The 20,840-nt window shown below is 40.8% G+C and overlaps 2 protein-coding genes and 1 long non-coding RNA gene across 13 annotated transcripts in view; 1 reads left to right on the plus strand and 2 right to left on the minus strand.

Moving 5' to 3' along the window:
- The window catches only part of PSIP1 (PC4 and SRSF1 interacting protein 1), a 32,048-nt gene extending 24,899 nt beyond the window's left edge, over nucleotides 1-7,149 (minus strand). Inside the window, exons 1-4 of one of the 5 annotated variants that reach the window (XM_064501308.1) lie at nucleotides 6,853-7,149; nucleotides 6,310-6,482; nucleotides 4,939-5,015; nucleotides 1,018-1,156 (exon numbers count right to left, since the gene is read on the minus strand). In XM_064501308.1, the coding sequence (XP_064357378.1) occupies nucleotides 1,018-1,156; nucleotides 4,939-5,015; nucleotides 6,310-6,381 (288 nt within the window). In that variant the 5' untranslated portion in view covers nucleotides 6,382-6,482; nucleotides 6,853-7,149. Of the gene's footprint in view, nucleotides 1-1,017; nucleotides 1,157-4,938; nucleotides 5,016-6,309; nucleotides 6,712-6,817 lie in introns of those variants that run through there. The other 4 variants (XM_064501309.1, XM_064501305.1, XM_064501307.1 and 1 more) reach the window with 4 other exon arrangements.
- Nucleotides 7,150-9,851: 2,702 nt separating this feature from the next.
- Nucleotides 9,852-11,563, minus strand: LOC135324825 (uncharacterized). Its single transcript, XR_010386080.1, has 2 exons — nucleotides 11,302-11,563; nucleotides 9,852-11,213 (listed from the first exon to the last, which is right to left on the minus strand). It is a non-coding gene; the product is annotated as an uncharacterized LOC135324825 (long non-coding RNA).
- A 124-nt stretch (nucleotides 11,564-11,687) lies between these two features.
- CCDC171 (coiled-coil domain containing 171) overlaps nucleotides 11,688-20,840 on the plus strand; it is a 152,166-nt gene continuing 143,013 nt past the window's right edge. For 4 of the 7 annotated variants that reach the window (XM_064502455.1, XM_064502462.1, XM_064502458.1 and 1 more), the window contains exons 1-5: nucleotides 11,688-11,911; nucleotides 13,482-13,660; nucleotides 15,066-15,147; nucleotides 18,489-18,627; nucleotides 20,620-20,794. In XM_064502455.1, the coding sequence (XP_064358525.1) occupies nucleotides 13,636-13,660; nucleotides 15,066-15,147; nucleotides 18,489-18,627; nucleotides 20,620-20,794 (421 nt within the window). In that variant the 5' untranslated portion in view covers nucleotides 11,688-11,911; nucleotides 13,482-13,635. Of the gene's footprint in view, nucleotides 11,912-11,990; nucleotides 12,409-12,446; nucleotides 12,668-13,481; nucleotides 13,661-14,968; nucleotides 15,148-18,488; nucleotides 18,628-20,619; nucleotides 20,795-20,840 lie in introns of those variants that run through there. The other 3 variants (XM_064502461.1, XM_064502456.1, XM_064502457.1) reach the window with 3 other exon arrangements.

Here is a 20,840-nt window from a genome sequence, read left to right on the forward strand (position 1 = left end):
TCATATACATAAGCAGAAAAAGATTTTCCTCCAGAATAAAATATCTTATCTGCTGATTCTACTTCAGAAACTCTAAATTCCTCTCTATATAGGTTCTCCTTCAAACTAACATTTTAATTAACACTAACAAGGTAACTTGGGATGTTTTACAGAGCAAGGATTAACTGGTGCAAAAACAGCACTCTAGCATTTCAGGTAAGAGCAGCGAATAACATTCAGACCAATTTTTGTTATTTTTGCTGCAGTGTTGTCTAGAGTGCCCAGTATGCAATCAGGGTCCACTAGGCATTGCAAAGTCACAACAGGCTACAGGATGTTCGCAGCAGGTAGGCAAAGACAAAATGAGCACAATTTCTTGGGCTTCAGAGTAAATTTGGGCTTCTTATGGATAGACAGATACAGAGCTCCAGTTGAAGCCTGGAAGACTTACCAAGAAGGCAAAAAATAAGGAATCACTGACAGAAAAATTGAACCAAGCATGTCAAGTGATAGTTTGGGGGCAAGATGGAATTGTTGCATTGCTTCCAATCACTAAAAGGAAAATACAGTACACAACGTAATCATGGAATGAAATGTTACAGAGATATCTGTGGAGAAAAACTCTTGCACTTATAATAAAAGTATAGTGACTAAGGTTCGACAAAGTCATTACTTTTGAAATGTATTTGTATAGCACTTATGACATTTATAACTTGATATGTACTGTGACTGAGTAGGATTTTAAAAAAACAGGTTCATCTTTTAATAATGTTAGCCCTGTACTCCAAAACTGTCAACATGATTCCTCCTGAACTTACTATAATAAACTGACATCTCCAATTATACAAAAGAACTCTCTCTTTTATGTTACAAAAACATGAGAACAATTGTTTAAGAAACAACATAAAAATGCCCTGCAACATCCATCCAACCTAGAACTGAATGACAGAACACATATTGCCCTATAGCAGGGAATTCCTCATCGCTTTTTCCTGCAACAAAATAGTAACAAAGATTCGCAAACTCTGGATAACTCACCTGCTGATGAGAGAACTTCACTTTGGGATTGTTGTCAATTTCCCATAATCCTTCATTAAAGCCTTTTCTTTTATTTGGTTTGCCATATTTATCTTTATTTTCAGAGTAAGGGAATATATCCTTTGGTCCCAAAAAAGCCCTGCAGGACAGAGAGAGAGAGAGAGAGAGAGAGAGAGAGAGAGAGAGAGAGACAGAGAGAGAGAGAGAGAAAGTTTCCACAAAAATCTCATGTTTTAAATGGTTAGTCTTTTCAAAGAAGAATAAACACCAAATGTTATTAGGATAATAATTACTGAGGCAACTGATTCTACTACATAAGCATCTTAATTTTCCTAAACTTTGGCCTTCAACAGATCTACTCTTCCATCACTGCTACCACACAGGGCTCTTCTCCTTCCTAGGATATTGAGTGTCTGGGCAAGAAACTGCCAATGCTGTGTCCCATTAGGATTGCAGCTGATAAGGCAACCAACTACTGTGAACCAGAACAATTGAAAACTAAGCACCTCATTTATGGACAGAAAGAGTAGTTGCTTCCTTAGGAAAATAAGGCTAAAATCTGAAGAATAAAGAATCCTTAAATCCTGACAATGGATTTTTAATTGCAAGGAAGCAATTAAAAGCAGAAGATATGGCTCCAAGCCAACAAAGAAAAATCTTTTGAAGTTATTAAATCAGAAGCACTATAAAGACAAAATTAAAGAAAAATCCTTAGTGTATCTGAAATGAAAAAGCAATAGCTGAATATACTGAATGCCCAGCTCTTTGTAAGAATGCTATGTAATTCAGTATTCTCTCTTAGTTTTTCAGTGTATGAAGGCAGGACCTCGATCATTTGATTTCCTTATTTAAGTCACAAAAATAAGGAACTGTGCCTTATTTTAAGGTTCTCCAACCCTATCCTTGACAAAATAAACATTAAAAAATTGATTTTTGTTTATTCTACTCTCTTAGTAGAGGACTTCGGCTAGTTTTTATACCTTTGTCTTTATCTACAGAAACTGGCCTTCCCTAAAACAGCCAACCCCCACAACATACTAGTACCTGTAATGTCAGTTGTACAACCAAAGCTGTTAGCCTAGTAGATCTCTGTGCCAAAGTCACAATATCCACAATGTTACTTCTCTAAGATGGACTTGTGAAAACAGGACAACAAATACTAAAGACCAATATTCTGGTGTGTTCTCAAAAATTTCAAGGCATATTTAGTTTCTGTTGTAATCCTATTTGGATTTCACAGATCTAATCCAAATGATGCTACAGGAAGAGATGCCATTTCAGTGGTTCATTCCCATTTTCACTCTCTGCCTACACCCAGCTCTGTTCAATTTTATGTATGATCCAACTACTTGGAAAGTGGTACCTGCTTGCTTTCTGAAGCAGTGGCTCATGGAAAAAGCCACTAAGCTCCATTTTCCTATTTTCTCTAACACCTTTAAAAAGAGCTACTTGAGACTTACACCCTATTGAACAAAAAGGGAAGATACAAAACATCTAGAAAGCTTAAGCATTTCCTATCCCAGCAGCAAAACACTCACCTATGTGCAGAAAGTATTAAGTAAGCCACTGTGACAGATCAGACTGCAAATCACCCACCTCTTTGCAAGAGATGGTTAGAAAGGATTCAGTCAGCATGGGGACCATGCACCTGAAAGACCTACTTAACCAGAGCAAAAGGCTGGGGAGGGAGACAGACAGAAATGGGAAGAGTAAAAACAGGAAACACTGACTCTGTTCTTCCGATATCCCCTGAAGGGAAGCATTTTTCCAAGGTTTGTAAGGCTCTTCCCACATTGCTCAGGCTTCAAAAAACATCAGGAATTGGCTACCCTGAAAAGGTCATGTAGCTTGCTAGGCTGATGAAGCTAACCCCCCTATGTACTGAAAAGAAAAAGGACCACAAAAACTTCAATGGGACAGACATTACCTAATGCAGAGAGTCCAGGGACTACAGTTGCGAGTATGACCTTCTGCTTGCCTGCAACTGGCTAAAATTTGCTAGTTACTGGTACAACAGACTCAAACAAAGCTTTTATTAAAAAACAAATATCTTCTTCATCACTGTATTTTAGAAAAGGGTGCTATCCCTATGTTAAGACAGCATGAAAATGAACAAAATAAACCTCAATCAAATCCCCAAAGCCTACTTTAAGAATCATATCTATACACTGCACAGCAATCAATGACACATTTGGTTGGGTTTGGCAAAACACAGAAAATTTGAAAATGGCAATCAAAGTACAAGTTTGGAGTTGTTTATAGTAACTTGCAAAAATGAATTAATATTTTTCCTAGAAGTCAGGTACAAATTATTCTGGAGCAAGGTTTGAGGTTTTCTTTTCCTTCCCTAGCTCCTCTGTTTCTGTTTTAACCTTGCATACAGCTGGAAGCTATCACCCTTTATACTAAAGAGCTTTTTACCATGATTAAGCTCATAACCTTGATTTTCAGAGTTACCATTACCTGAAGTCATGATGCATCTCAAAATCTTACAAATTTATTTTTAAAGCTTTATATGAAGTTATATCTTTTTCCCTATATTTGAACTGTGTCCCTGAACTTGTTTTTAGAAACTATACAAAAACAAGTGGTGCAATCCAGAATAACATACATTACCAAGGGAAGAAATAAAACAGTATTGTGTTTTTTAACTGCCAAAACATCCTGGAAGAAGTAAGGAGAAAGGTAACCAACTGTGTACTGTTTAAAATTCGCATTAAAAAAAGAAATAGGATTCAAACCTAGCAAGCTTGAATCAAATTCTAGGAGCCCCTTTTGCCCACAAAACTACACGCACAAAAACAACCGAGCCACCGAACAGCTCCATCGAAAGCTAAGAACAATTAAAGAATGCATAGTAAACTGAACCAAGCACACAGATAGTTTTTTGACAGAGAAGTTACTTCTTAGAAAAGAACTAAGTAGAAAGTAGAAGTATCTTCTCTTACAATAATTTATTTTTACAGATAGGTGGGTAGTACCAGATTAAAGAGATTTCAATAGTCTTCCTAGAAACTGCAAGAAACAGAGAAGCTGTACACACAATTTCCATTTCTGTGCTCTATTTATCTACAATTTGCTACTTTATTAAGAAAAAAAACAAGAATAAAGAACAGTATTGTAACTTTTTAAAAACAAATGGGCAGTAAAGGTGGCACTGAATTTGTAGTCTTCACAATCTATCCTAGAACAACAAGTCATATCATAAAGTATTACGATTTTCAATGAAACATTCAGAAAACAGCACAAAAAGCGGCATATTTGGAGGCATGTTTAGGAGTGGAAGAAATATAGCCTCTTCAAAGCAAATTTTGTATTTCAATTATAATTAATTTTAATTTTTAATTTTTTTGGATGCTAGCATCCAACAAGGATGAATACTTTGCAGGATGAGAGGTATAAAACTAACTAGGATTAGACCTGAAGCATCAACTCTTCTGAAGATATTGAGGGGAAAATGAGGAGGTACAAAGACAATTCCCTCAAAAACCCTCAGAAAAAAAGCCAATAAAGAACTTGGCATATTTCTCAAATTCTGCTTACTTCATTATTGTCAGCTTATTTCAATATCTTTGAGAACATATTTTTGAGAATTTGGGGAACATAGAAGACTATATTTAAAATCCATTACAAGAGAAAGAGACACTTATCAATCATACCACTTAAGGTAGGATCTGTTTTTTTTCCTGATAGAAAAGAGTATGTGATATGGTTAAAATTTACTATTCCCCTGAAGAGCTTACATCAAATGTTGAAAGAAATCTGCCTATCTTGTCAAACAAGATCAATTTAGGAAGAGATGGTCTGCTATTGACTGTTATAGTTCTAAAATATACTACATTCAGGCAAGCTGCAAAGTTACTGTCAAAGCATTCTGCAACGGTGAAAAGAAAAGCATGCCCTTTAATATGAAGGACTTACGTCTCATGGGTGCCAAAAAAGAAAATAGGCATTTTATTTGTAGGAGGTTTTACTGCTCCATCAGGAACCTCATCCACCTAGGGGAAAGAGAAACTGTAATTAAAGTTGAGTAACAGTTAAAAACAGTTCAAGAGGAAATATTTAGAAGTGTTGTGTGAAAGAAAAGATGCTACAGCAAAGCAAGGAGGTTAAACAAAGCAGGTCTCAAGGATTATGTGCTTAAAAGATGCAACCAAATCAAAGACAGTATTAGCAACAATAGGAAATGACAGCTCTTTCTGTATTACCATTTACTACAACAACAAAAGAACCCTAAGATGGGCTACAAGTAAAAGCAGAATTCAATCCCATCCAAATACAACCTCCCTCCCCTTCAGCACAAACTATAGCAACACTTCCTATCTTCACAATGACCTGATGACTTGTCCAAGCCCAAACGTCAAACATTATGAAAATTAAAAGGTAATTAAACTTGTTTTTAAAAAATTCTTAATGCAGCAACTTAGCTAAACCTCTGGTAATGAGTCTTCTATGTACATTCCCACAACCACCAAATGAACTAAAGTAGTCACAAAACTTGGCACCATTCTTCCAAGTGAGCAGGGAGAACAAGAAAGAGGACCAGACAACTATCACATACTCTCAATTTAGGGAAAGGCTATAGAATTAGCTGACTTCACTACTAAAAGGTAATTCTTCCATAACTTCAGATTTTTTTTTTAATGTGAAAAAGGAACAGTTACTTGGGAATCGCGTTTTTCTTCTGTTAGGTTCTTGCAGACTTCTAGAGCTTGTCATGCTATTAAGTACTCCTCACTTCTCACTCATTCATTTCTAAAAACTCCTCATTTCTAAAACGTGAGTTAAATTGTGCAATGATTCAAACCCTTTTGATACTTTACCCCCAAAACAGAGAATGCCTCTTTATCTGCAGAGAACCACATCTTTAATGAAGAGGCATACAGAAAGTTTTAAGCAAACGTGACTCTCATAAAGACTTTTTCTCACCCCAAAACTCTGCCCAGAAGTTCATTTAAAAGCTTTCTAAGGCTCACCAGCGAGCACTGCTTAGCTTGAGGTAAAACCGCTACACGTGTCCTCACGTTATAAAATTCAAGCACCCCTTCACTAGCGTAAAGGGGGGGGGGAGGGAGGCGACCCCAAACTAGAGGCAGGGGTGCACGCGGCGGGAGGAAGGACCCCAGGAGCAGCGCGAATACGGCAGCGCCCCCCCCCCCCCCCGCACTCCGGGGGTCACCCGTAGCACGAGGGGCACCACCGCCCCCCCCCCCGCGCACAGCGGGGCTACCGCGGCCGGAGCAGGGAGAGGGCCCGGGGAGGCGGTGGGCCGCGGGGGCAGTGGCGCCTTACCCTGGCCGGCCAGTGCGGGTAGCCCTTCATCTTGGCGAAGATCAGGTCGCCGGGTTTGAAATCGCGGCTCATGTTTTCTCACCGAGGCGCCGCCAGGCCAAGAGGGCCGAGGGGAGGTGGGCACCTCCGCCCCCGCTGCCGCCGCCGCCGCGCTGCCAGCCGCCGGGGTCCCGCTGCCGGGGGAAGTGCGCCGCGCCGGGAGGAGGGCGACGCGGGAGGCCCGTCAAGGCCGCGCTCCGCTGCGGCGGGCGGCCGGGCGCCGCCGCCGGGCCCCCCGCCCCGGGGCCCCGCGCTGCGCAGCACCACCAACCGCCGCCCAACCGCCACGCCCCCCGCGCGCCTGCTCGCGCCCGCCGCCGCCGCGCGGCTCCCGCCACTCGGCCGCGCCGCCCCCCGCCCCGCACACACAACGCGCGCTGCAGCGGAAGCGGCGCGGGCGGGCAGGAAGGCCCAGCCCGGCCCAGCCCAACCCCGCCCGCCCCTGCTGCTGCCGCCGCCCGCCACCCACCGCGCGGACGGGCGGACACCGGGCCCGCAGCCCACCTCAGGCCGCCGCCGCCGCGGGAGGCGCCGCCGCGCTGCCTGCTCCCGCCAGGAGGGGCGATACCAAGCGGCGCGCGGCCGCCGGGGGAGGGCGGCGAAGCTGCGCAAGCCCTGCCGGAGGAAGGCGGCTCCGCTCCGCTCCTCTCCGCCCCGCCCCGCGGGCGCACACGGCGGCTGGCGGGGCAGCCCGGGCAGGAGGTCGCCCCGCTGGCGGCGGCAGGGAGGAGCGGGCGAGCCGCGTCCGCCGCCTCCACGTGTGTGCCTGTGCCCCCCCCTCCTCCGCCGAAGTGGCTCGTTCCGCCTCGCGCGGCGGGCGCTGGGGGCGGGGCGGGGCCGCCGCGGGGGGAGGGGTGGAGAGGGCGCCCCAGCGCGAGCTCGGACGCGGCCGTTAGTGCGACACGCGGCGGCGGCGGCCGTAACGGCTGCCCGGGCCGGGGAGGTCGGCGGGGGGGCGCAGCGCCTCCCCAAAGCGAGGTGAGATGGGGCAGGTCGCGCAGGGCGACGTCTCTGAGAGGCGGGTGCTGCCTCTGGTCAGCGGGGCAGGGCGCTGGCGCCAGGAGCGATGCTGACCCGCGAATTGGGAATTTCCCACCTCTTCTGGCAGCCTCCTCCTCCTGCGGCGCTCTCAAAATGAAACCGTGCTAGCGCGGGCTCGGCGCTTTGCAGCCGCCCGGCTGAAATGAGTAGCCGGGGGCTATGCACCGCTGGAGCCCCATTTACTCCCTCAGAATAGTCTTTGCCGATGTTTATGCCTATTGGCCCGTGCAGAGGCTCTTCCCAGGGGCGAATTTCACCCATTCGCAAATGAGAAATACCTAATTATCACTGCCTCCGTTTGGAAAATGGCAGCTTGTGTCTGTCCCCTTACTCCGCTTTGTTTTTCTCTCGCCCCATAACTCCTATCAATGTCTCCTCGTCAACAGTCCCCCCTTTCTTTGACTTTTCATCTCATATTGCTGCCAGTCCCAAAGCTATTGATATTCCCCAAGTACTGCTTATCTTTTTTTTTATTCTTGTCTGATTTCTTCCAGCATCCAGTAACGCATGCATTAGGTTTCAGTCTCTAAAACCACTGTTCTTAATGCGCAACTCAGTCGTTAGAATTCCTGTTCTTCCCTGCGATTGCTGCTAGTTCAGACTTTGCCTTACTCTCCTTGCCCGATCCGTATCTACTCTCCTCTAACTTGTTTACCTGTTAAGCTCACTCTTCATCTAATTTCAGCGGCTGCAGTCGCCACTCTTTCTCTGCCTATCTCCCGATCTCCTTGTGGAATGAATGCACCAGGCACCTTCAGCCTCCCCCTGCTTTCTCATGCAAATGCCTTTTCTAGACAGAAGATTAAAGGTGCAGATTTTTACTCAACAATTTCTTTTGTCCCTGTCTTTATCCGCTGTCAGATACTGTTGGGTTTTGTTCTTCTTTCTCTACATTTCAAAATTAGCAGGCCTGTCAGCTCTCCCGGTCTGATGCTCCCACACTGCACCACTGCACTGGAAATCACAGACCTGAATCTGCAGGGTGCCAAACCAGGAAAAAAAGCTGTAGAAAACAGTAGTGGCACAAAACTTTACTTTTTACAATTACATTAGCTAACACTGGCAGACTTAACCATTTCATGGTTAAACACTCATTCCCGATGCGCAAGATTTACAGGCCAGATTTCTGCCAGTGGTCCTCCATGCTGCCTGGGCCCAAAAGTGAAGTCCTTGGGAGAAGAACAACTTTACTGCTGTCACGTTTGGATACTGAAACGTAGTCAGGCAGAAAACACCCACTTGTGCAGAGAATCACCCAATTGGTGCAGAGAAAGTTCTCCTTTGCTCTAGACTCCCTTCTCCTTCATGCAAAAAGGTCATTTATAAATTTCAGGAGCTAAAATTTAAAGAGTGAAAAGTAACTTTCTGAACAAATTGTAGTTTCTGCACGATCAGGATTATTTATACATTAAGTAAATGTCTGAAGACAGACATTGTTCGATAAAAACTAATACAGAATGGAAAAAATGTGTATTCTGCAAAGCAAACATTGTGTTGGAAAGAGAGTAAAATGCCGTAATGATGCTATTTTGAGCAGTAGCATATCACCGTTTTTTATCAAATGATTTTTGTTTTGAAAGATAGAATCTTAGAGCTTCAGGTAGACCTGCCACCTGATGCAAAAGCAAAAGGTCAGACCACTGATAAACAGTGAGTTACAAGCCCTGTTTGAAGGGGTGAAAAACCGTTTCTCCCATGCCGGCTGACTCTATGGAGCTTGTCTGTTTGAAACAGTAGTTCCAACTGATTTCCTGCAGGTGTGGGTTATGTTGCGTTGCAAAGAAGCAAGCTGGTATCCTGTCTGAAAGTGAAGCAGTTGCTCTTTGCTCTGCTAAGATCAGAACCAGACTGAAGTATCATAGTATCGTGTTTTATCCCCTTCCGTCTGAACATCAAGCACTGCTTTCAGACACATTATAAGCAGGTCTCTCTTGAGAATCTATTTCACAGAAATAATGTTTTTGCAATGTGTGATACGGTTTTGATTTGTTTCTATTTTCCTTAAACTGTGCAGAACAGTCTAAGACCTTGTATACAGGAGATGGATTTTTTTAAAAAAAAGGAGGAAGGAAGGCTGTTTGTTTTGCTACATGGCTGCAGCAACACTGTTTTGTCTTAAGTAACTTTTGTGAATCAAAGAAAAGAAGATGGGTGTGTTATTTTGGGCAGATAAACTGATCTGCTAATAGGGTCAGTACTTGGCAGGCTATTATGGTACTGAAACCTATTAGAATTTGGACGTGGTGTTAAGCCTCTATGATTCCTTCCATACTATCCCATAATTTGTCTGACTTCAATAACTAGTGCCATTTTCCATCTTTGTTTTGGTTTGGTTTGGTTCAATTTCTAACTACTTTTCAAACAAAAGAAGGAACCCTATTGACTACTGTATTTCTGATCAGCAAGAAAATGCTGTGTTATTTTTAAGAGGAGTATAACATTTTTCAATTTTGCACAGCACCTGGAAAAGTCAAAGAACTTTATTGACTTGGTATATAGTAAGACACAATACATAATGCAGAAGTAGCAAAAACACAGATAAAAGCCAGTTGTACAAATCAGGTCACAAACTGGCAATTAAGATTTGAGACTTATTTTGGAGGGTGTGAAATATTATGAGACTTCTTTTGTCTCTTGCAATTAAAATTTTAATCTGAATCCTGAAGGATATTATTGTCAGCTTATCTTTCACCTCACAGCTCCAAAAAGTTTCAGCCTGAAGTGACATTTTGGCAGTTACCAGTAACAGGAAACAACTTTGGTATGAAAAGTGCTCCTGGACCTTAACTGCTATTATAGTCCTTGTAATCATGAAGTATCTCATGCTGACTTAAAATCTAAAGCAAGTAGCTGTACTTCAAATTCAGTATGAGTATACTGTTTTCTTGAGTGTGGTTAAAATAAGAAGATTCTGACTTCACAAATAACTACCTTTAGTGAGCCTTATTTTTGCTCCTATGGGGAATTCCAGTTAGAAAAACTCACTGATTTTCATGTGAGTTGAATTCATTTTAACTTCAATTATGAATAGTACCAATGTTTCTGAAGAAGTTTTCTGATGGGATATAATCTGAGAGCTTTAGTTTCAAAAGTCTGAATTAAAGACAGATTTAGATTTGACTCTGTTTGCTTCCAGTTCTTTCATTCAGATTTAACGCTCAGACTGAATTTGGAAAGTGGGTTACCAGACCAAATACAGCAAAAAAACCCCCTTATAACAGGTATTATGATACAGCTCCCTTCTTGATAAGAAAATACATACATAAGTAGCTGCACAGGCTATCATATTGGTCAGTTCTGCATATCCAGTACTGAAGAAACACGGCATCTACACAGTTCAACTGAGGTTTGCTAGTTTTATACACCCAGTTTGGATGTGGCTGCAACTGATCTATTCCTTATAATGAATTTTGATTTTCCGCACAGTTAAATTATATGATCCCTTGTATAGGCAAGATTAATTGACTTTCCCCCAGAAGATCTGTTTTCATACATTTTAAACACATCCATACTGTGGATGATCCATCAATATATAGTTCCCTTAAATGACCTGCTCGTCTTCAGAACTGTATGTTTTCAAATAACCCGGCCATCTTTGGACCATATGTTTTCTTAGATTAACCTGGTCATTTCTGGATTGCGCATTTTCCTGGATAACCTGCCAACCTGTGGACACAATGGTATGTTTTTCTTCAGATGCACATCAGTGTTCTTTTAAGACACAGCACCTTAACTGGCGTTTTCCAAGGGTGGCTCACGATAGCTATAACACCACCTTGATCCCATGTATGTTCTTATATTAGAGGGCCCAGATTTTACAGTGCCTGTGGAAATTCAAGTTACGTATTGATAATAAAGTAATATACACATAAAGCACTTTTCTAATTGCTTGCTATTAATGCCTTAACGTACGTCGCATTCGTGCCGAAGTTGTTTACTTAAGTTTACTTCTCTGCAGCCCGCAGTGCGGTCCCCAGGAGAACGCCCTCTCCGCTCCTCCAGGGAACTTTAGGGAGGATTTCGCTCAGCCTCCCTCGGGGTTGCTGCCCGGCGTCGCACCTGCTTAGGCACGGGGCGCGCAGCATCGCTGCTTCACACCGGCAGCCGCTCGCCCCCTTCCGCAACCGGCCGCGCCGCCATCTTGAGCCGCAATGCTCGAGGCCCGCCGGAAGCGCAGGCCCCGCCCCCACTTCCAGGAGCCGCTGTTCCCCCCTCCGCCCCCCTCCCCCCGCCTTGTGGCGCAGGCGCTCTGCGCGCCCCTGACGGGCCGTCGCGCAGAGGCGCCCGCGCTGCCGCTGCTGCCAGGCGCGCCCGCGCATGCGCGGTGCCCCGCCTGCTGACGTAACGCGACGCGCCGCGACGGTCGCCGGGGCGCTTTGTCGCCGTCCGCGTTGCGGCCCGCGGCCGCTCCCGGAAGTCGCCGCTGGATCCACCTCCCCGCGCGGGGCGGGGCCTGTCCGCGTCCGCGTCCCCCGCCTGGCCCTAGCGACCGCGCGGCGGCAGCGCTGGCGGCGCCGGAGAGGTGGGGCGCGGGGCGGCCGGGGCGCGGCGGCGGCGGGCTTGAGGGTGCCGAGGGACCGGTGCCTCCCGCCCGGCCCGGCCCGGCCCGGCCGCTGCGCTGCGGCCGTAACGGCCCGAGGCGCGGGTTCGCCGCTGCGGGCGAAGTTCCCCGAAGTGGCGGAGGAGCTCAGTGTTTTTTGAGACGCGAAGGTGTTTTGGTGGCTTTTTGCTTGTTTGGGCTTTTTTTTTTTTTTGTGATGCGCTGCCCCGAGCGGCCGCTGAGGCTGCCGGTGTGCCCTCTGAGCCGGTAACAGCACCGGCTGAAGCGACAGGTAGTGCTGGTGTCCGCTGCAGCTCTGCCAGAGGGACAGCGCAGCTTTGGTTGTAGCTTGCGTAAAAATCGTGGCTTGCATTTGTAAAAATCCCATGCTGCTTTTGGCGTAAACCACCGATTGTACGGTTTTTATAGCTTCTAGAGTGAAAATGTTATTTATGCTTGATTTTGCACCGTTCAAAGTGGTGAGTTTTAAGACCGTGGCTAGATTTATTTCATACTGGGACGTCTCACTGACGTTAGTATAGTTAGTTACATGTGTTCAGAAACTCATGGAAAGAGTTTGTCACGCCATTTGTAGGAAGCGCCCATCAAATGCGTAATAACTTATCAAATGGAGACTTCTACCAGCGTTTATTTTAATCTTATAGGGCTTCCACAAGCCCTTCCATGGCGTCTGAATGCTTCATTTTCCGTCAGTGAAACAGCATTCCTGTTTTAAGTGTATGTATTTGTTGCTAATAAGCTAGCTGTTAATACATAGTTAATAAGACAGCGTTGCATATTGAAGACCCATTCAAAAGTAGCGTTGCCATGGAACATTCTTTAGATTTTTCCTCTCTGCATGACGTAACAGTAATTTCAGGAACTTTTCAAACTGCACAATGGTGTAAATGTGATGGTATGTTTTGATTATGTTTTGAGACTTTTTGAGAGATTTTTTGCTCGAGGTAGTCATTGTTGGGTAGAGTCAGTGAATTCTATTCTTGAGGGGAAACAGAGGTTTTCCAACCAAGAAAGTCTTACTTATGGCTGTATGGTTTTTTCCTATAGTTCATTATGAGATGTTGAAGTAGGATGCAGTGACTTGTCTAGAGCCTAGTAACCTTCCACCTTATCTTTCAGTGGACGCTAATGAGCCGTTTAGGAGGGCCTCCATTCACAGGGCAGTCGTAATCATCAACTAGTCACCTTCAAGTGGTTGACTATAAAGTCTATCTCAAATATAGTACAGAATTACCTGTAATTGTTTAAATTGTTTATCTAGGTTGATAAAAGTTCTGAACTAGCTTCCTAAGGAATATGGAAACTATGGGAAAAAAGTCTGTGTATTCATTAGTTAAGTATCCTGGACAGATGGTCTTAAGGGATGATCTCTTTCCTTGTTAAAGTTTGAAAGGATTGTGTGAAAAACTGGTTTCTCAGTGTTGAGAACTGCATCTTAATATGAACAATGCACAATTAATTGATTAGGTACAATTAATAGAGGTATAGCTTTCCCAAACCCTTACTGTCACATATTTCTTTTTTATCATAGCAAGTGCTTCAGAGTCCAGTGCTATGAATACTATGTCAGGATTGCATTTCAGTCTCCGCATCTTCTAAAGTTGGAGTGGCTCTGATTACTAATAATTTAATGGGCCTTAACATGTGTCTGGCAGTTGTACCATGGATGTGTCTGTACTTCTAAAATGAGATCTTCAACTATTTTCTCAGGTGAGATGGAAAGGAAACTGTGTAGCTTTTCTTCAGAACTGGAGTCATCTTGTGAATGACAGTTGTATGATAGTTGCATGTTTTGGGACTTATGAACATGTATCAAAGTGAATTCTGATTGTGATTAAAATCACAAATGATGCATTTAGATATCCTTATTAAGAACTGGAGCAAACTATTTCATTGTGCTGTTGTTCCCTTATTACTCCACTTGATTTTGCAGAAACTTTGGAATAACTTTGGGTGTTTGAGTATAAAGCAGTGTGAGAGAAAATGATTAATATAAAGCAGTATGAGAAAGAAGAGATGGACATACCTTGTTATGCTTTTGTATGAAGAAAAGTTACAGGATTACTCTGGCTGCATGTTTTGCTAAACTTACATTTTCAAGCAAAATGCATTTTTCTTATCTATATTTCTAGTAGAAAGCTTTTGGAAAACCACTGGAATAAATAATTTCACCTTATAGTTAACGTACTACACCAAGCACGTCTGTGTTCAGTCAGACAGAAATCGATTTTGGCAAACATGTTGCTGCAAGTTTGAGATGGTGAAGATGGCCTGCAGGCTGTGTTCTTGTTTTGTGCCACAGAGTGGAAGTCCATCTGATGTGAAGTTTAAAAACAAGGCTTCAAAGCTTGCTTTGAATCTTGCTGCTGAATATGGCCTACCATTCATGAGGCCTTTTTTAATGCAGACACACTATTCGTATTGATCTCTTTTTATCAATGATACTGAATAAGCAATTTTTTTTCTGAAAGTTCAGCTCAGTTTAATACTCCTGTATATCCCCAAATACTACTAATACATTTATTATGACATAAAAATACTTTCAAGTAGAAAATGCCAGGTTTATTTATATAAATAAATATTTATATAGCAGTCAGAAGACTTGCTATGTGAAGGGATGGCATACAGAAAGGCTTGAATATCGACCTGCTTTTAAAAAAAATCACAGTACATGCATTTATCTGCACATACAATTACAGAATTTGTGGAATCTATTCTCTTAGGAGGGGGATAATTACATAGAATAATATTTTGTGTTGACATCCTTCTGAAGACTCTGGCAGCAGACATTTTTCAAAGTGTATTTTTTTCTATTTCCATCTATATTATTCAAGTTTAGAGGACTGAGCTTGTAAGAGCACAGTTTTCGCTGTCAACTAAGGCTGATGTTGAATTATAGTTGGTGGTCCTTGTTCACATGACTTAGTAGTAACACTATTTGGTAACTATTTGTGAGTATTGATAAATGGTTCTTTTACTATGTTGCCAAGTAAACTGAAGCATGTCTCTTTATTACAGGTTTTAATATGTTTTTATGATATGGAAAACAGAAATTTTTGAAGCTTCCCAATTCCTGTAAAAGTATTTATAGTAGAAGATTATGTTTGTTTTCCAGAGTTTATAGACTTGAAAAGCTGCATATTGGACATCATGAGTTTGTCCTCTCCAGTCAGCTACACTGTCTCTGAAGTTAAATGGTGAGCTCCAATTCTTTATTTTAAAGTCTAATAATTTGGTTAATCTTTTTGTGTTTTGTTTGAGAGATCTCTGAAATTATGTAATTCAAAATGAAGAAGAGCCAGATATGTAATATGATGCATAAAAGCTGTATCATGTTAACATAATTATTTGAGAAGATTTACTAGAAGGCATACATAATGGCCATCGGATGTACAAGAATTCTCATACAATTTTGAAAGGCAATTGTGAAAGACATGGCCTAGAGATAAAGGGAGTTGCTGTATACAGTTAGGAAACTTACCCTGAGTTCCAGGAAGTTTTCCTGTGTGAGTTGGGATGGTAGAAGTCAGCTTCTCTGTACACACACACGTGGACACACAGAAAACAAGCTTCTGTATTTGTTAGAGCAAGGAACTAGATACTTAGGAACTTTCAGTGGTTATTGTACATTGTACATTGAATAAAATGATCAACCCTTTTCCTTCTTCTGCTTTCTTTTGATTTGCTGCAAGATACCTGCATTTCTTTCAGAGCACTTACTTTAAATGGAATGTCCTGTCTCATGAGGTTTGTTAAGGTATTCCAAGGAAGGTAGGAAGAAAACCTTCAGTTAAAGGTTTTCTAGTCTTGCATGTGTGTTTTATTTTGTACAACCTGATATGCATCAGATCTTTGGCACAGTTAAAGTAGGCTTTAATTCATTCTGCTTATCTTTGTTTTGAGAACTATTTGTCACTATTTAAAACGTGATTATATGAAGCTCCCAGTTACTTAGGCAGAAATAGCAAAATTCCACAAATGTGAACTTTTGTTAGCAAGTCTGATGGCAGGCCATTCCTTCAGCTGTGGAAGTTTAGAAAACCCTACTGATAGGTAACGAATGAAAGTATTACAAAGTTACTCTGCTTTTTCTGTCAGGTCTGGGAAAAAAGCTGGTAAAACCCTTCTTCTTTAATGTTCTATATCCAGTGTAATTAGCTGACTTGTGAAGTGAATGTCAGTTTAAGTTTACAAAAAATTCATTCTGCAATGTAGAAGTTATTGGCTGTTTCACCTGCTTTGATATTTTGCTGAAGGATCTTAAAAATGCTGTGAAAGTGCATTAGAGAAAAGCTGTAGTTGATAAAAGCCGTATATTTTGATAAAATGATTATCGATTATTAATATGGGAGAGCGGAAATACAAAGCTTTCTCTGGATACCTATTAGATTGCAAATCACATGCACTGCAAAACTTCCCAGGGACTATGTGTGGTTTTCTCTTTCATTTAAGCTTCTGTTAGGTTTAATTATGCCTGTAACACTTTTACTCATCATATGAATATGGAAGGAATAATCTCCTTCAACAGAGTGTGAAGTTTTCGTAAAGTACTATGTGCACTGGAGGCCCTGCAGAGATTAAAGAAAATGTTCTCACAGATGAGGGATACTAATGGTTTAATATAAGGCTATACTAAGAATAAATGTAGGTTTATTTTGTCTTACAGTCTTAATTTTTAAGTAACATGAGTTTAGGAGTTTGGCAGGAAATGCTTTTTTAAAAAGGAGCTTAATTCTTTTGCTTTCTGTAGTTACTGTTATGTCTTATAATGCTCCTGCATATATTTTTCATTCCTGTAATGTCCCTGATGTGTTATTACTTATGATGTTTTGTAACTTTCCTTTTTTTCCCACTGGTCCAATTCTGGAGAGCAATTAATCTCATAGTTATATTTTCTACGGAGTCAGTTTTATTATGTAGATATCTCAATTGTTTTGGGCTTTTATTTTCTTTCTTTTTTTTTTTTTTGATAATTAGTAGAGTGATTGCATGGAATGGTTTTCTTGAAAGTTGCTCGATGTACAAGCTTGTACTTGAAGATATAAAGGTATTTTTATTTACTACACAAGAACTTTTGATTTCCTGGCTTACATGCAGTGTGCTCTGCATAAAAGAAGTCTTAAATATCATCAGATTTATGGAAAACATTAATAAAACTATTATCGTTTCAATAACACTCATTTCTTTGTCCTGTCCTTCTCCCCAGAGTATTATAGTTGTTTCACTTTGTGTTCTCTTTTTCTCCTTAATCTGTGCTTTGCCAGCTTTGGTGCTATCTGGCCTTCTTTCACGTATTTTTAGTTGAGACTGATCCTTCGTGCATTATATCTGAATAAGATGACTTGCCTTTCTTTCACCTCTGTTTCCCCAGACGTTTAAAAGAAGAAGAAAGTCTCCAAGGCCTTTCATGTGGTGTCCACAAACCTAAGGATGAAGTCATCCTTTTTGATTTGTAAAAAACCAAATCATTAAATTTGGATTTGGATTGGTTTTGTAATTAATATTTAAGACTTCATGTAGACAAAGATGAGCTGTTTTAGCATTTTTAGATTTGTATGAAATGGTGCCAATCTTATGATTAACTTAATCATACTTCTCCCTACAGTATGTTTTTTGTTTTGTTGCCCTGACAACTAATTTTTTGTGTGGAGCAGGTAATTATTGTAGCCAGTCGTACTTATATAAGGTGCCGTGGAAACTGATTTTTAGCCCCTGAAATCAGTTTAAAACTGGCCAGTTTGAAGTTACAGTAACTTGTGCATAAGATTGTTAAACTAGTTTGTTTTACAGTAATTGAATATGTATTATTTTTCACTCTATGTATAAAAGCTTGTTTTAATTATTGTAGTAGTTTGTAGAACTCAAGGGCTGATCCTACTAAATGCTGAGTGGTATTCATTTTAAATGAAATTCTCAGGGAAATGAAGATATTAGGTATTTTAGAGGATTAGACCTTTATTATGCTTGCAAGCAACTGCTTGTGCATTATTTACATGTATGTGTCTTTGGAAAAAGAAAAATTGGAAAGGTTTCCAAGATTAGAAAGGTTTCCAAAGGTTGGAAAGGAGACTGTTTCCAAATGTATGTATGTATTGCAAGATAGAGAAGGTTTTCAGGTAGTAATACATGGTAAAGAAGGAGCCTTACTATAGGAGACAATTAAGAGGTTTGCTAGTCATTTTCATTTAAGTTGTTGGAACGATGTTTTTGCACCATCCCAAAAGTTTATTGAATTAATAATACAGACAAAAAAAAAAAAAAAAAAAAAAAAAAAAAAAAAGACCATGATGTATTTACGTTAACTTTAAGAAAACCAAAGTGTGTATCTGTTATAAGTGTCTGCAGCTATGTATCTTGCACAATATGTGATTTTATAAAACTTCTTTTTAAAAAGCAATAGTGTGCTAACAACTACGTGGAATAATTTTACTTAAGTGAATGTTTTGAAATTTTGGCTCACAATCTGAGCATTGAAGTAAATGAGTATTAAACTGTGTAAGGACTATTCATGTTGTTTGAAAACATTCATATTTTGCAGCTTACATAGTATCAAGAGTGAATCACAATTATTACAAAATAGCAATGAATCAGAATTGGACATTGCAGAAGATCTGAGAAGGAAACTCCATCAAGCTAAAAAAGAAAAATTAGACATAACCATTAAACACAATCAGGATGTAAGTGGGGTTTTTTTTGGCTCTCTAATTATTTTATTCTTGGAATAAATGTAATCTTGTTTCATTAAAATAATCCTCCAAAGTGGTGTATCAAAAGCACGGTCACTAGCTTTAAAAAAACAAGGAAAGTCGTACTGTACAGATGTTTCATATCTGTTCATAGGGACTTTCAGCACCCCTGCTGGCATTTGTAGCTCAAATCTACCCTGATGAAAAGACTGTTTTATTTATTTATTTATATTTTTTGCAGAGTGTTAGCATATCATTTTAATTCATTTAATACAATTTTAGTGGAAATCAGCAACAGCCCATAAACCTAGTGTAGTGTTATTGTGGATATGTGCACCAAATTCAGACAAAATATCATTTAACGGTCTTGCAACTTCTTGGCTTGGGCAAATTTGCAATTTTGCAAAGTTTTATTTTTTACACTCAAATGTACAGAATACAAATATGATGACTTGTTTGTCAATAGCTTCATACTTCTAATGAGAACTTCCCTTTCAGGGAGACATGGCTTGTACTTTTCCTGCATTACCAGGTTTATCTTGATGATACTGTAACAAACTAGTACTGAAAAGAAGTAGTAGTAAGGAACTATTTTATTAATCTCTTCTCTAGCCTCAGTATCGGCTTTTCACTAGTGCATATGTAAGAAAAGGTGGACACTGAGTACAGAACTAGTGGTAATCAGCTTGGACCTTGTTGCTACTAGGAACACTCCACAACTGCTAATGACAATCTGACGGCTGATATCTTGATTTGAACTGTGCTGGTGTGGAAGAATTATTACTACTCTGAATAACACTTCTGCTCCTAACAGTCTGCTGGGGGGCAGTTGATGCAACTGCCCCTTCATCTGTTTTGGGTAAAATCAGCAAATAAACCAAGGTTGCTGTTCCAGGCCCATTTATTTTTAGGGAATAAGTCCAGATTAAAGAGATTTCAGCTTCTACCTTAGCAACTTGTTCTCATGCTGCAGTTGGTTCCTTCCTCTCCTGTTGTCCTGTTCAGCTGTGTAGCTGCTCTATAAAAGAGATACCTGGAATTATCTGTATTTAAAGAAACTCTTAAACGGAGAATTTGTAAGCAGAGTATGCACAGTAAAGCAGAGTATGCACAGTAAAGATCACCTGCGGCACCATGTAGGCATAGTGGTTTGCACTACAAAGTTAGGTTACATTTTAAGAAGCCGAATTACTTGAGACTTTGTTTCTTTCTTTCTCCACTTGCCCTATAGTTCCTGATAATAGGAAGCCCTTAAATTATTTATGTGCAATGTTATAAAAGTTAAGGGGCTACTCTGTAGCCATTCTGAAGAAATCTACGTTTTACTTTCCACCTTCCTGTCTTGAAGTAGCTTGAAATTGATTTTCTGGATCCATTTTTTTTGCTGGCAATGATGAGGCTGTTATACTTGATTTGAGCAAAATCGTTCCTCAGAGTATTTCCATTCTAATTCGTTGTCTGTAAAATTTAGTTCCATTCTGCTTGACTTCTGAATGCCTTTATTGGAGTTATTTTTATATTCATATGTATGTCGGTCAGTTATTGGTCAGTTATTATGTTGGTCTGATAGTCTAGCAGTCTGACACGACTATTTTTTAGTGTTCAATTTAAATGAAGTTACCAGAAAATTGCCTGTTGGACACAGTGATTCAGTTACTGCAGAAAGAGGATAATGTTATGACTATTTCTGTTTTCTTAAGGCAATATATTTTTGGAAAAAAGAAGAGGGTTTTTAGAGTACATGAACTTGATCTAAAAATACGACTAGTTTGCATAAAAACAGCAATAAATCACTCAGAATCCACATAAATATGCATTGTCACTTTCAGGGCTCTAAGCATTTTAAGTTCAAATGGAATAAGATGACAGCTATACACAAAATTCAGAATATCTTTTGAAAATATTCTGTAGGTGTATTTCTGTAATGTTACATTTTGTTAAGAATTTTTGTTGCCAGTTCTGTGGAACAAATTTCTTTTACAGCTATCCAGCTATGAAAGCCAGATTGCCAAATTACGGTCTGAAGTTGAGAAAGGAGAGGCTGTTCGACAAAGCCTGGAGTATGAACTGGCAATTGCTAGAAAAGATGCTGGTCTGAAAAGATATGCTGCACAAGAAAAATTAAGTGATGCAAACAAAAGACTCGAGCAACTGCAAGGTATGTTTCAAAAGAGTAAAAACAGAGCAATGGCTAAGTCTGTTCT

The sequence above is a fragment of the Dromaius novaehollandiae genome, chromosome Z (assembly GCF_036370855.1).
Source record: "Dromaius novaehollandiae isolate bDroNov1 chromosome Z, bDroNov1.hap1, whole genome shotgun sequence".
In the NCBI taxonomy this organism is placed as follows: domain Eukaryota; kingdom Metazoa; phylum Chordata; class Aves; order Casuariiformes; family Dromaiidae; genus Dromaius; species Dromaius novaehollandiae.